This window comes from Lipotes vexillifer, unplaced genomic scaffold (assembly GCF_000442215.2).
Source record: "Lipotes vexillifer unplaced genomic scaffold, Lipotes_vexillifer_v1.1 scaffold1179, whole genome shotgun sequence".
In the NCBI taxonomy this organism is placed as follows: domain Eukaryota; kingdom Metazoa; phylum Chordata; class Mammalia; order Artiodactyla; family Lipotidae; genus Lipotes; species Lipotes vexillifer.
Genome location: NW_006783890.1, coordinates 1,842,248 through 1,858,368, shown reverse-complemented (window position 1 = coordinate 1,858,368; position 16,121 = coordinate 1,842,248). Strand labels below are relative to the sequence as shown.

Below are 16,121 nucleotides of genomic sequence, written 5' to 3'. Positions count from 1 at the left end.
TCTTTCCCTTTATCTCTGTTTACCTTTTTTTGAATTCCAATGAGATGTGTACTTGATCTCATTTTAGCTTCCTAATCTCTTAGATATTTTCTGTTTATCTCCCTGTCATAAACTATGGATAATTTCTTCAGATCATTTTTTTCAGTTAAGTAATTCTTTTTTCAGCTGTGTTTAATCTATAATGGAGTTAAGGACTGGCACAATATAGGTACTTACGTATTTGTTAAATGAATATATTCATGCATATCTGACAGTTAACGAGGGGCCTGAACATGTTCCGTTAACATTGATTGAATGTATGCGTACATGAAGAAATGGTTGAATGGGTGAAATTTAGCACTGGGAGTACAATAACTATAATTTCTATAAGTGAAAATTTGTTTGTTTATTTGATGTTTACTAAGGAATTGTATCTTCCTTAAGACAATGACTGTGCCCAAGTAAAATTTGGGAAACTGCATAGTAGCAGTCAGTACTATAGGCCTTTTCATTAACAAGCATTAGATGATAAGCATGAGGATCCTGTGATGGAGAAATGGACTTTGCCAGGGTGTTACTAAACATTAAGAAGCACTGTGTGGAATTTGAAAATTATATACACTTTTATGAATGTGACAAGGACCCAATGTTTGAGTCTCTCATTTGTTCTACAAATCTTTGTATAAAGTGATATTTATCTGATAGAGAGTAGGAATCATGTTTATTATTGGTACATTGAGAAATAATTAAGTGTTACTTTTCTTTCAATTACACATACACTATGCAATGTGTATTCTTATGTTTTGGTTGCAAATGTCGATTTTTTTCCTAAAATATTTTTATAAAGTATAAATTCTTGTAATTTCATTTTGATTGTGGAACAACTACATATCCTCATATATAAACCAAGCCCTTTTTGATTTTTTACTTTCATATATCCTTACCATTTTGTTTGTTTCTTGCTTTTTATTTTATTTCTTTCACGAAGTGGTGCTTAGTAATGTTTTGCATGCTATCTGAGGTCTGCTCATATTCCTAGAATTATCTACTGGAATCCTGGATTTCTCTCCTTACTGCTTTCTCCTTTCTTCCCTGTAGATATTACTATACAAATTCTCCTTATATGTAAAAGGGAACAAAAGGTAGTGACCTTCACAGGGTTAATGACAGGATTTCATGAAATAATACGTGTAAATTGTTTAGACCAGTACCTGTTAGATAGTAAAACATCAGTGAGGCATAAATGCTAATGATTATTATTTTAAATTATTAGCATTATCAGGCTTTCACTCTTGGCTGTTGAAGAGGAAAATACAATAAAAGAGAATTTGAAGTGAAAAATTTTCTCTAATCTCAGTGAGCTGTAGTTGTTGCCTTTTCTCCACATTTTGACTTCCAGATGCTGTGGGGCTCTAACAGCACCGTAGAGCGAGGACATGCAGTCTGGATACCCTAGTGTTAGAAGTTTTTAAAGTACTTTCATGTAGTACTAACTTATGCAGCATTCGGCTTTTATGTTATTGTGGGGATTATTTTGATGGTTTTCTTCCTTGAAGCTGGTACTGAATAGGAAAAATTAGATCAGGAAAGACACTAAATGTTAGCATATGCTTCCTTACTTTATAACATTAGGATTCTTTGAGAGTCTTGACATTGAAATCATCCACATATTTTTGTGTTCATCATCTTTTCTCTATTATAAATTAATGTTATAAATTAGAACATTTAGTCACTTAATTATGAGTTAATAATGATTATAACCATATTAGTTATTTGAAATCAGCTGGCTGTTTAGAAATACAGGGGGAAATTATGTATACCTGAACATATATATGTATATGGAAAGATGTGAAAAAGAAACAGACTTTTCTTGTCACTTTTCTTTTTCCCTCAGATGAGAGTCCTTTATGTCCAGAAGGGTGTGGGGACAAATGTTACAACTATATTGGAAGGTTACCCTGTGTTTTCTTTTCTTTTTTTCTCAACATTGTGAAGCATAGAGAATATTTTATTAATACAATATTCATTTAAAAATGTCTTTGTTTATTATACAGTTCCACTTGGGAAATTTTGTCATTGCTTACCATTCTCTCCTTTGACTCCCTTCAACTTTTGTTTATAAACACATGAAACCTCATGATAACAGGAATTTAGATATAATGTTACTGGAGATTGGCTCACATGCTTTTCAACTGGCTCGCAATGCTGTTTCACTAACCTTGCAGCAATGCCACCCTGCATTTTTGGGAAATGAATTTGAGACTTCATTTAAAACATTTTAGTATGGTTTTAATATTATTAGTTTAATACTTCAAAAAATACGTGCATAATGAATTTGGCTTTCTTATTTTTTTGGTTATAATATTTCTTACAAACAGTATAAACATTAAGAGTAAACTGTATTATCTTATAGTTGTTCCGAATTGTGAAAAGGAAAATGCACCAGAAGGTCCTACTCAGAAAGGTCTTCGTGAAGCCAGAGAACAAAGCAAATGTAAAACAAAGATGAAAGTTAATACAAAGGTATGATATTTTTGTTTCCATTAATTCATACTTAACTCTCAGATATTCAGATTCATGGACTCGTATCATTATTTTATAGGAAAAGTAATTTAGAAGTTATGTATTCCAAACCACTTGGTCTATAGATAGAAAATGGAGGTTCTTAAATGTTACTAGTAACTAGTTAATTGAGGGACACACATTTATTAGTGGCAGAGACAGCTCAGTGAATCACTCTGCCACTTACTCAAACTTAATCATGGCCATTTCTGCTCAGCTGCTCACTCTTCTGCTTAAAATTACCTTTGTCCAAAAGAAATAACTATCAGATCATCCCTTATTTATTTTCTCATACTATAACTTCAAACTTTCATTAGTCTTTTCAAAAAGAAGAATGGAAAGAATTATACCCCATTTAAGAATCTCTTTATATCTGAGCACCTTTGCTGTGCATCAGGATGAGAGTTAAAATCTTCCATGATTACAGAAAAATGGTATATTAAAAATGTCTGGTCTGGGGCTTCCCTGGTGGCGCAGTGGTTGAGAGTCCGCCTGCCGATGCAGGGGACACGGGTTTGTGCCCGGTCCGGGAAGATCCCACATGCCGCAGAGCGGCTGGGCCCGGGAGCCATGGCCACTGAGCCTGTGCGTCCGGAGCCTGTGCTCCGCAACGGGAGAGGCCACAACAGTGAGAGGCCCGCGTACTGCAAAAAAATGTCTGGTCAAAGTGATAAAAAATGAGGAAGAAAGAAAATTACACAAAACCTATGAAGGGTTTAGTTTCTTGTCATTAAAATTGCATAAAAGTTTAGATGAGGTAATGAATGTTTTTATAAATACCTTTGAGTTCTAAAATATCTGACATTCATTTAAAAATGAAAGCATTTACAAATATAACTTTTTTAGTGTAATTTAGTAATGCTATAAGAACAACTGATTTTTATGAATTCAAATAATCATTTATTTAGCTAATATCTATAACATTTTTCTTCCTCAAGGGAATGCATTGGAATCTAGTATCATATATAATATTTGAATAAAATACAGACTAAATGCTTTTAGGTTATACTAAGGCTTTGATAATCACTTTCTAGTGATATTTAGACTACTATTTTACTGTTCCTCTATCATCAATACAAATTTTTTAGGTTTATGGTATTTGAGGGAAATCCCCTCTTTTAGTCAGCCTGCCTCAGGTTCCCCATGTCTCCAAGGTCCCATCAGGACAGACCCTCTTTTGTCACCATAAAGCTTTCCCACTTCTCCGCCTGCCTGTAATTTGAGTCTCTGTCTAATGCAGTCAGTGGCAGTAGATGACTCCATTGCTGTCACTAAGTAATGCTTGTTCTTGTTTGGATAATCTTTATTTATCTCCACAGAGGCTAGTAAGTCAGGGAGCAAATAAAAGACTCGCAATAATAAAAATAATTCAAAGTTAAGGATTCTGGGTGTGATAGTGGTGGTTGTCATGAGAAACATTTTCATCTTCTGACGTGGCATAGGCATTCTTTTTGAGGTAGTAAGTCATACTTAGAAATGACTGTTTCAGGTCAGTAGTTAAATATATTCAGCTCTGTGTCATAATCAAAATTCCAAACTTGCATGAGTTTCTTCTGCATTTAAGAATGTGTGAAGGGTGACTGTGGGCTGTCTGTAAGTGGGTGACAGGATCAGCTGCCAGGGACATTGGAACAGAGCAGGCAGGAAGGCTGGGCAGGCCATAGCCCCAACAGTGGCCAAACAAATAGAGAAATTTTGGAACTTTGGGGTTAAAACATATTAGTATATTTGACAGAGGCTGCCTTTTCTTTCCCACACCCCACCCTCACATCCTACCATTCTCTCCTATGGTATGGTGCCAGATCTCATGTGTGTCAGGGGCAGGGGTGCTCTAATGTCATTCCAAGCTTTGCTCTTGTCTTCAATCCCAACATGTAAGTGTGTATCTCTCAAGATAGTTTGCCTCCTTTCATTAGCAATCAATTCTTGGATTTTAGTCTACGTATAAAAGTTTTATCGTGTGTCCTCTGTATAAAAGTGAAGAAAAAATAGGGTAGGAGGAATGTTTTATTCACTTTTGCAATTTTAAAAGCAGTTATTTAATGAATTTTTCTGATGTTTTGCCTTTTCATTCAGGCAAAGTCAGGAAATCATTTCAGGTTTAAGTCAGAAAAAACTAGTTTAGATCGTTTGAACAAAATAACCTTAATACATGGAATTGATTACATAGGTGACAGAAGAGCTAAGATGTCATCTAGGGGACAGGCAGACAACTCAAGAGATTGTCAATGGCTGGACACTTTTTTTGTGTTGGAGGCACAGTGGGAGAGCATTTTTACCCGCCTCGAGGAACTGGGTCCATCAGGTAGGAGAACTGTGAAGGAGGAGGCTGTCTTGTAGGAGCTGGAGACATGCGAGGGATGCAGGGCATGGGGGGAGGAACTTCTAACACACAATACCAGTGGAGGAATTAGAATAAAGCTCATTAATTAATATGTATGCGACAGAAATATTTATAGCTGAATAGTTTATTTCCAGCCATGACATATACTTGATATACTTCTTCCTTCTTTTAGTTCTCATTCAGGGTTTGTGTTTTGCTTAGCCAGTGCTCATTGGAGTTCTTTATGTGGTGAGTGGACCCATATCTTTAATCCTGAAGGGTCTGAGTATTTAGTGGTCCTGCTATCTTGGATTGTTATAGTTTTCTTTTGATATTTACTACTTAACATGGATGTACTAAGGGTGTCCCAGATTTTTTTCTGCGTTCCAGAAGGTCCTCTCCAAATCCATCATTTAGCAGCAACCACGTCAAAAATTACAAAACAGTCACAAAAATCTCTGAATCACTAGGTGTCAGACTTAGTTTTAATCTGATGGTGCCTTCCCTCTGTGCCACAATAGACACATCTTTCTCTTTTGAACTAAGCCATTGAATAGCAGAGCCTAAGGTTGCTGGCACAGGAGGCAAACTCTTTGTAGGTTGGTTATGAGATGTAATAATTAGAGGGGCTACATCTGTTGCTGTGAACCCTTGGTTTCCATGACTGTGTGAGAACAACACTGGTGGTGTTTCTAAACTAACACTGCAGCTGATTTTTTAACAAGCTATTCTGCTATTCCATCAGGCCATCTGTTTCTGCGGGATGGCCTATCATTAATTCTGTGGGTGTTAGCCCATAACCATATTTCTTTTACTGTAAAATGCATACTTTGGTCATAAGCATGAATTGTATTTCATGACAATGTATAAGGGAATTTCTAAGTATTTGGATTGTGGTGCACTCAGAGCAGTGAAAGCAAATATCCCATCTGAAATAGTAGTTGCCATTGTAGACCACACCTTATTAATTTTACAGTAATCCACAGTCATTTTGTGAGATCCATCAATTTTCTGCAAAGGCTGAACTGGTAATTAATGAGGATGCGATGGGTATCTATCCTCTATATCTTTCCACTACTTTATTGTGGCACACATTTCTGTAATTCCCACAGGACTGTGATTTGCTTTTAGTTTACTCTTTTGGTAGGTTAATTTCTAGGGCTTCTGCTTGATCCTTCCTACCATAGTAGCACTTACTTCATAAAACAGTGAGCCAATGAAGAGATTTTACTAATTGACTAGTATGTCTATTCCAGGTGTACAGTCAGAAACTGAGGAAGTAACCAGGGAACGAGTCCACAAACCTACTGGGTTTACTGCGAAACAGACTGGAGCCAAAATACCGTTTATCATGAGGCTATCATAACCTCCTAGTCTGACTATTGGATGGTGTTTTTATGTTTCCAGTAAAGGGAATGCACTCAAAGTTAATATCTAATTATCTCTGCAAGGTCTGAGGTAAAAGAATTGCCCTTGTAAATGGCTACTGTCCCTTCAGGGAAGACTTGGAAGGTGATTTAGAGTCAGGTTTTTTTTTCCTAAGTGAACCTTGCATGATATGATGAATACATATTTGTCCAGTGAAAACAGATCAGTAACTCCTCCAAAATGAGAGAGGTTCAAAATAATGTCCGCCACCAGGTGGCAGGCTGGCTTCCCATGGTGAGGTACCATAGCAAGGGTTCCACGTTGGCTTCTGCTGTTGGCAAGCTGGACATTTAAAAGCACTGAGTGGTGGCCAATCAATTTTGCTTAGGGGAAGTCCTTGTTACTGAGCCTGTGCATAGTTTTCATACTTGAAGACTTCATAGCTTATCGGGCCAGAGCAGTAGGGTGTCCTCTTTGGCAGAATTATAATCCAGTGACTGTCCATTGGTAGCAGAGATGGCATATCATGCAAGCCCATCTAGAAACTAGGCTAGATTTTTTTTTTTTTCTTTCTCTGTTACCTGGTTATTGTGAACTCACAAAGCCATAGGTATAGTAGGACATATGGCATTGAAACAAGAGTGGAAATTTGGGATTTTAAGCTGCTAGCTCATGTAATTTACTTGTACCTTTCTGAAGTGCTCAAGCACAATTTCAATTATCATTATTCCTTTTTAAGGTGAACTGGGATATTTTGCATGTCCAGAATCATGGCTTTGAGGACATACAGCATTCCTAGTTCATGAAAAGTAACTCAGGTCATAAGTCCTTAGACTCTACCAGAGCTCAGGGGCATACTGGGATCTGACTCCTTTTAAAGGAGAATTGATAGGAATACTGATGAACAGAGATGAGCATGCCTTTTCTCTAGAGGTCTAGAGGTCAGTACTGCAGTTCTGCTGGAGCTGTTTATAGTCTTTCTTACAGCATCCTTATTTTCCACAGATAATTTGAGCACCATTGGATCTGCTGGGCTATAAGACCGAAGGGGCAGGTAGGATGTCTTGTATCATACCCTGGACCTGTTGCAAAACTTTTCTTGGTCCAGACATCATTTAAACTATGTTCTTTGTTCAAGATGGAGGATACAATAAGCAGCAACTTGCCTTTTGTTTAGAAGCATTATCTCAACATGCTCTAGTCAGAATTTTCTTGGTGTTTATTTCTTCTCTGGCACATATGTGTCTTATTAAGACATCTAGGGTACTTGCCACTTCTTGCTCACCAGACCCATTTAGGGTGATTTCATTTATATAGTGGAAAGTATAAGATGATCAGGATTACTATAATTTGATGGTGAATAGAGGAATTTACATGACTCTGTGGGAAAGGAGTTACGTTTACTTCTGTCTTTGCCATGTAAAGGTAGGGGATTATATGGGAATATGATGGTAACTGCCACATCGATATCCTTTGGCAAATTTCTGCCAACACTCCCCCTGCCCTGCCTCAGTTTGAAATATTATTTTTGGTTATATTGATCAGAGAAGGGAGCAGTTTCAGAGCCATTCACTTGGCATTTCCAACTACAGCAACCCTTATTCCATAGGTCAAGAACTAATGGTGGAGTTCTGACAGTTACCATGTATGTTCTTGCAAATTACTTATTTGGAGACTAAGGAAATGACAAGCAGGTGAGTTCGTGGTTCCTATCTCAGGAGCCAGACCTGAGCCAATACTTTATTACCTGGTCTCCATATTCCTCAATGCTAATGGGGGGCATCATAACACTGTACATTCTTGAGTATCAATACCATGCTAGACCCTATTTCAACAATTTCAAATGTGTGGGGTGTTCCTTCTTCTTCTGTGTGTGTAGCTGTCTGAGTAAATTATCATATATACTTGCTTTTGTGTTGTAGGGTCCTTCTTCCTAGAGGCCTGGCCAAAAGGTTCAGTGTGTAAAAACTGGCTCGGGTCTGGAAATCAGGCAAGAGATTGTGGCTTTTTATGGGATGGCTGCCTTCAGCATCTTGATAATCAATCCTCAATTTCTTCTTGTTATACAGACTGAGCATTACCCTTGTTGGATTCCCATATTTCCCAAGCATTACCCTTGCTGACCTGTAAGGATGTTGATTCTATTAATTATCTCCCTAGCTGTCTCTGGATCAGGCTCTCGCATAGCTACTCTGATCTTTTCCATAATTGTGCCCACCTTGCTTTTGATATTTACGTGCTCCCATCAGACCTTTCTTTTCACGAGCTCCTGTCATTCCCTTTGGTTTCAGGGACCCTGGTTCTCTAATAACATCTACCATCATCCTAGAGGAGAGCCACAACTGAGTTCCTCAGTGATGTAGCTGCCCACCTCTCCAGCACAATCTTTGATGCTTTCATAGTTGCTATAACCTCTGGACATCCTGTGGTTATCTCATGGGTTTTTCAGCCTTGAATAGTATGCCCACTGTCACATGCTCATTTCTCTGAGTCTTTTGATGCTTTTTTCCACTATTTTTCATGGTACTTTGGCATTTCTACTTTATTTAGCTAGGCCATCACTTTTTTGAAGCTTTTAGGAGCCCTCCTAGCATCTTACTAACACCAGGGTCTTTCCCAGGGTGCTAAATGCTATGTCAGAGGAGAGTAGTCCCATATTTATAATTTCTCCCTTGTCCAACTTTATGTTCTACCTCCTTTGCCTCCACAGCCTCAGAATATGTACTCTACGACATGTACTGTCTTGGCACTCATAGATACATGTTGGCTAATTCCTACAATTCCTTTGGGAGTAGTTCTTTTTTGGTCTAAACGGAGTCAGTACTTCCCGGGCTAGGTTATGTTGTGAATTAAATGGATTTTGGTCAGTTGTCCAGTGATGAGGTGGGGAATATATTGTAAGAGGGGTATGAGCTGTCTTGCAAGGCAGAGGACTGAATTGCTTTTGGTCAAGGGAGGCATGCTAGCCTTTAACAGGGAGGATCAGGCCACTTTTTAGGTTTACAGAATAAAGGGAAATCTGAAGACAAGATTTTCAAGTGCATTGTCTCAGATTTCTCTGTACCATCTCTATCTACTATGTATATTTCCTCATGATTTTCTATCAAACTATGTTCTCGTCAAAATAAAACATTAAAAAAGAAAATATTTCATAAATACTATAGATGACTCAAATTAAATTGAGTTTTATTCTATAACTCTTTTTTGGAACTGAGAATACATTAATTTTCTCCACTAAATCCATGTAATAGAGTTGCTATTCCTAAAATGACTTTTCTAATTCCATAATATATTTTCAAGTATAACTTCTTTGCTGATGACTTTCAAACCTACATATTGTCATACTCAGCTTTATACCAATAATTTAGCTATTTATAATAATTTCCATTTTGATATAGTACCATTACCTCAAAATTAACATGACAATTCACAAATCATCATATTTCATAAATAGGCTAATTTCTTCATTTTTAAAATGCCTTTTAATAGTGTCTGCATTCTACTAATTCAGTCAGTTGAAAAATATGACATTATCATCTTTGATCCTATCCTTCCAGTGTCTCCCAAGATCCCATTGATGCCTTTTTCACATTAATTGGCAGGTTCTGCACTTTAAAAAAGTAAATTTATTTATTTTATTTATTTATTTTTGGCTGCACTGAGTCTTTGTTGCTACGTGTGGGCTTTCTCTAGCTGGGGCGAGCGGGGGCTACTCTTCATTGTGGTGCGCAGACTTCTCATTGCGGTGGTTTCTCTTGTGGAGCATGGGCTCTAGGTGCGTGGGCTTCAGTAGTTGTGGCTCGTGGGCTCAGTAGTTGTGGCTCGCGGGCTTAGCTGCTCCAAGGCATGTGGGATCTTCCCGGACCAGGGATCAAACCTGTGTCTCCTGCATTGGCAGGCGGATTCTTAACCACTGCACCACCAGGGAAGCCCAGGTTCTGCATTTTTAAATGGAGGTGGGGGTGGTGAAGGGAGATTTAGGGGTTCAAAATCTGATTGTAAAGGGTCTAACAAACTTATCTGGAAGCTTCATTCACAGAGCAAATTTACTTAAATTAATGTTTATTTTGGTTGGATTTGGGGGATCTGGTAGAGGTTATAGGGGACTTTCAAAAATCACCTTCAAACCACCTATTGCTCTACTCCTTTTTCCTTTTAATTATGACTCCCACCCTTCTAAAGCTGGTCTCTATGGACTACCTTAGCTGCTTCCTAGACTGTTCTCCAGTAGTCCATTCCGTGTGGTATTGAATAATTCTTCCTTAAATGTACCTTTGTAAACTGGATTAATCCTCCTTAGACAATTGTATATCTTTACTACTCAAGCCAGTTAGCTATCTGGCTTCCTGATATTCCATGTTAATTTCTCTGTATTTTTCTGTAACATATAAGATTGTACTCTAAAGTAAATTCTTACGGTTTAAACTATTTTTTTTTTTGAATTAAGGAAACGAATTGTGTTAATAGTGGAAAAGTAGTTTTTCTTCTCTCTTTAAGCCAATCAGTGGGTTACTAAAATAGTCAACGGGTTAGTTTTTGTGAAGATAACTATACTTTATAACATACTTTCTTTCTATCTGTGAAATATATTTTACTCTAAAAGAAATAAGAATCATTATGCAGTTAATTGAATGTCTTTTGCAATCACATAAGTCACAGTTAAGAGAAAGAAATTACTACTTTAATGAGACTTTGAATGATTATGCAGGTGAAACTTTAAATGTATCAACATATTTATTAAAGAGAAGTGAAATAGAAGAATTCCATATAGATTTGAATAGTTTTAAAAGGTAATGTTAGATGTAGAATGTATTTTTTCATTGTAGAGGGAAAAAAAGAGAATCACATGGAATCCACTGTAGTTCAAATATGTTGCTTTAATTACTTGCTGAAGAGTTAAATTTGGAGCTAGATTACAATTTTTGTATGTTAAAAATCTACCACACACTTTGTGTCCTGACCTGTGTACTCAGTGATGATTCAGGAAAAGTGATAAAACACACACACACAAAACATACCACTGAAAGTATTTCAAGAAATCGGGGAAAATATTAGGAAAGATAAGGGACTGCTAACTGTCCCTTCCATCCTTTTGCTGCCTGATTTATTTCTTAACCTCTTTGGGGTTGGAGTATAGACATGCTCTTTTAAACGAAAAAATCCTATCTAGATTGTTACACTTCTATCTGAACACAGATTAATATTTTAATACCCCTTATATATTTTTGTTGGAAACCATGCTTTAAAGTATTGTAAAAATATTATCAAGAACACATTAATAATTTTTATCCAAATGGGTAAGAACAGAGGACAAGTTGGGAAGGATATATAAACATTGCAATATGTACAACAAAATTTACACAATATTTTATATCTTAAATATTTAAAAATCAAATTTAGAAATAGATACCTGTTACATTTTGGGAAATATTTATGTTTTCTTTATATTTAAATACAATTTAAGAATCTTATTAAAGGAACAATTAAAAAGCCTATACTAAAATTTGTAGATTCCTTATGCAGCCAAAAGCTGGTTTAGCAACAGTTATTCAGAGCTTATTATAAGGAAAACTTTAGCTAAATTTTAGATATTTCCCTAAAAATAGCTTTTAATTACAGTTAATAATTTAAGTTACCTTATTTTTTAATCATTTAATTTTGTTTATTAATAATACATGTAATATAAGAATGGCTTTTCAAAACCTAGCTTATACTACCAATATAGTTATTAAAATAACTACTTTCTCATAAGCTATGGATGAGTTTTCATATGCTATTGATTAGTTTTTATACTTGTCCATTTATCCTAACTTCTTTTAGGTCTTAGAAATTGTGCATGTATATATATGTATCTCTATATATCACATGTATGTTTTGTTAAGGGAGAAAATTATTTTTTATCCTTAATTTAATACTTTTATAACTTATCATTTTATGAGTTAACTATCACAATCCTTTTTTTTTTTTTTTTTTTTTTTTTTTTGCTGTATGCGGGCCTCTCACTGCTGTGGCCTCTCCCGTTGCGGAGCACAGACTCCGGACGCGCAGGCTCAGCGGCCATGGCTCACGGGCCCAGCCGCTCCGCGGCATGTGGGATCCTCCCAGACCGGGGCACGAACCCGTGTCCCCTGCATTGGCAGGCGGACTCCCAACCACTGCGCCACCAGGGAAGCCCCTATCACAATCTCTTTTTTTCCTTCAGTATAGCGTCTGTGTAGCATGTACTTTGTCAGAAACTGTTTTAGAGTTTGAATTATTTGGAAGCCTAGTCTGTATATGAAACCCAGGTCTACCACTTATTACTTGTACAAACCTGGGCAAATTACTTGACTTATATGCTTCCATCTTTATAAATTGGGAAGAATAATATGTGCATCAACAGGTGTTTGTCATGATTCAATGAAATAACATATGTAATATATCTAGCACAGTGCCTATTACAGAATTGATATGAATTAAAGGATAGTGTTCCTGTAGAAAAGAGAAGATAAATAATACTTAATTGCTAATACTATTTTATTCTTTTGTGTTAAACATGATATGGGTAACACTGAATAGAAGTCTGTTAAGACTTCTAGATTCATTACTTTTTTAACCATTTTTGTCATTTTATTATATAATGGCCTGAATGATTTAGCAATAGCTTTCTTTGATTGTAGGTATGGTTTCCCTGATTCAGATTTTATCCACACTGAGATGTGGACATTAGTGCATTAAGGTGGCTAATTCTGATCTTCTAATGTTTACATGTTTGCTGTTATATGTGTGAAAGTGCTTACTATGCTTATAAAAATTGTACACAGCTCTCAACTTCTTTAGGCGCTATTTTATATTTTGATTCACTTAATGAAAACATGGAATCTTATTTAATATCTTTGCCATGATATCTGTTGGTGTTTATATGAAATAGATTATAGTTTAAATATAATGATATGAAAATGTAAAGAGGAGGGAAACGTCCCTTCAACTCTGGTATGTCAGTGTATGTCATCATGTTGTGTTTTGCCACACTGGCATGGTAATGGTGCACTTCAAAAGCAATTAAACACACTTAAATGCTGATACCTTGCCTTATTAGAGCGAGTTTAGTCACATTTTGTATTGTATTCTTGAATATTGCTAAGCAATTATTCCTGCTTTTGCCTGAAGTATTGTGATTCTGGCACCAACCAAGGATCTGGTTGACATTTGGCCAATAATTATGAATATTACATTAAAATGTTAAATCATTCTATTTACCAGACATAAAGTTGAAAAAAAGGAAATTAGTTTTGTATTATTTTTACAGTTTAGAAATATGGAATGCATTAAAAAGTCTAAAACCATGTGCAAATGGAAATTTTAATGCCTATAATTTGATAATAATGTTGAATGTTTTTAACAGTTGAAATAATTCATTAAAAATCTCTAAGGAAATACATTAATCAAAATATTTATTCATAATATCATGCCATGTTAAATATATAAGGATTAAGTCAAATTGTTTATAATTCTCTTCTGAGTAGAAAATCAAATAAATGGAAATACATTATTACATTAAATATATTCTGCTTTACATAAAAAAAGTAAATGTTAATCAGAATGATAGTAATTAAGAAATACTAATTATTCTTAGGTTTTTAACTCTCCTATTTATTTTGAATTATGTGTAAGAATTAAGGATTTAGAAAATACAAAAATGAGATTACAATGAAAAAAATGCTTAGGTTTTTACATTTTCAAAACTTCAGTCAATATCAATATCTACAGTTTAAAATATAAATGTGTTCAAGTAATATTTCCTTAATCTAATATACTATATTTGACTATAATATATAAATTATATACTATATGTATTTACATATATATATATAAATAACATAAATGCAAGTTATAAACTATGTATCTAGTCTTATACAACTTCCTTTTTCTTTTGGTGTTTTATTTTTAAGATTCTTCCATGTTCTTATATGAGGCTTGTAATTCATTTCACACTATTTACTTTTCTCGTCTGTTATTTTGTTGTTGTTGTTGTTGTTGTTTTGGTGGTACGCGGGCCTCTCACCGCTGCGGTCTCCCTCGCTGCGGAGCACAGGCTTCGGATGCGCAGGCTCAGCGGCCATGGCTCATGGGCCCAGCCGCTCCGCGGCACGCAGGATCCTCCCAGACCGGGGCACGAACCCACGTCCCCTGCATCGGCAGGCGGACTCGCAACCACTGCGCCACCAGGGAAGCCCTCTTCTGTTATTAATGGATGTTCAAGTTGTTTTCAAAATCCTGGTCCAATAAACATGCTGCCATGAATATTCTTGTACACACCTTCAGGTGCACATATGCAAAGTTTTCTGTAGGATATTAATCTAGAAGTGGAATTGCTGGAGAGATGAGGATTTAACTAGATGATGTCATATTCTTTTTGAAATTAGTTGGACATGTCTACAAACCCATACATAGAATTCCCCTTACTCTATGTCCTTTCCAACACTTGGTATTACCAGGGTTCTTTATTTTTGCCAATCTAATAAGTAAAATATGTTACCTCATGGGGTCTTAATTTTCATTTTTCTGATTAATAATTAAATTTAACAGGTTCCCTTTTGTTTACAGACATTTCATATGTTAGATTCTTTGAAATGTCAGTTCATATCTTTTGCCCATTTTTCTATTAGGTTCTTGATCTCTGAAGAATATTTGCAGTGTGTTTTAGGTATTGATTCCTAGATCCGTTGCATGAATGTAGAAATCTTGTCACAGATGGTGACTTATATTTTCTATTTCTTTATAGTGTCTTTAATGAATAAAAGTTCTTCATTTTTTTATGTTTTACACCTTAAATATATATGATTTTTATTTTTAAAAAAGTAACCCAGATAAAAGTTCTTCATTTTAATGTAGGTAAATTTATCAATACTTTCTTTTATGGTAACACTTATTGTCACTTGCGTAAGAGATCCTCTCCTATGCCAAAATCAGAATGCTTTGCTTGAATATTTTCTTTTAGTAATTTTGTTTATTATATTTCCTTTTACCAAATAATTTGTGGGTAATTCCTAAAAATATAGACATTCTCTTACATACACACAATATGATATTTATTTTTTTTATCTTATTTTTTAAACATCTTTATTGGAGTATAATGGCATTAAATGGTGTGTTAGTTTATGCTGTATAACAAAGTGTATCAGCTATACATATATCCCCATATCTCCTCCCTCCCTCCCTATCCCACCCCTCTAGGTGGACACAAAGCACCGAGCTGATCTCCCTGTGCTATGCGGCTGATTCCCACTAGCTATCTGTTTTACATTTGGTAGTGTATAAATGTCCATGCCACTCTCTCATTTCGTCCCAGCTTACCCTACCCTCTTCCCATGTCCTCAAGTCCATTCTCTATGTCTGCATCTTTATTCCTTTCCTGCCCCTAGGTTCTTCAGAACCACTTTTTCTTTTCTTTTGGATTCCATATATATGTGTTAGCTTACGGTATTTGTTTTTCTCTTTCTGACTTCCTTCCCTCTGTATGACAGACTCTAGGTCCATCCACCTCATTACAAATAACTCAATTTCGTTTCTTTTTATGGCTGCGTAATATTCCATTGTATATATGTGCCACATCTTCTTTATCCATTCGTCTCTGGATGGACACTTAGGTTGCTTCCATGTCCTGGCTATTGTAAATAGAGCTTCAATGAACATTGTGGTACATGTCTCTTTTTGAATTATGGTTTTCTCAGGGTATATGCCCAGTGGTGGGATTGCTGGGTCGTATGGTAGTTCTATTTTTATTTTTTTAAGGAACCTCCATACTGTTCTCCATAGTGGCTGTATTAATTTACATTTCCACCAACAGTGCAAGAGGGTTCCCTTTTCTCCACACCCTCTCCAGCATTTATGGTTTGTAGATTTTTTT

At 35.8% G+C, this 16,121-nt stretch overlaps 1 protein-coding gene across 1 annotated transcript in view; it reads left to right on the top strand.

Annotated features, from left to right (window-relative positions):
* SPAG16 (sperm associated antigen 16) overlaps positions 1–16,121 on the top strand; it is a 906,862-nt gene that overhangs the window by 63,643 nt on the left and 827,098 nt on the right. Inside the window, exon 9 of the mRNA XM_007456417.1 lies at positions 2,393–2,502. Within this exon, the coding sequence (XP_007456479.1) occupies positions 2,393–2,502 (110 nt within the window). The remainder of the gene's footprint in view (positions 1–2,392; positions 2,503–16,121) is intronic.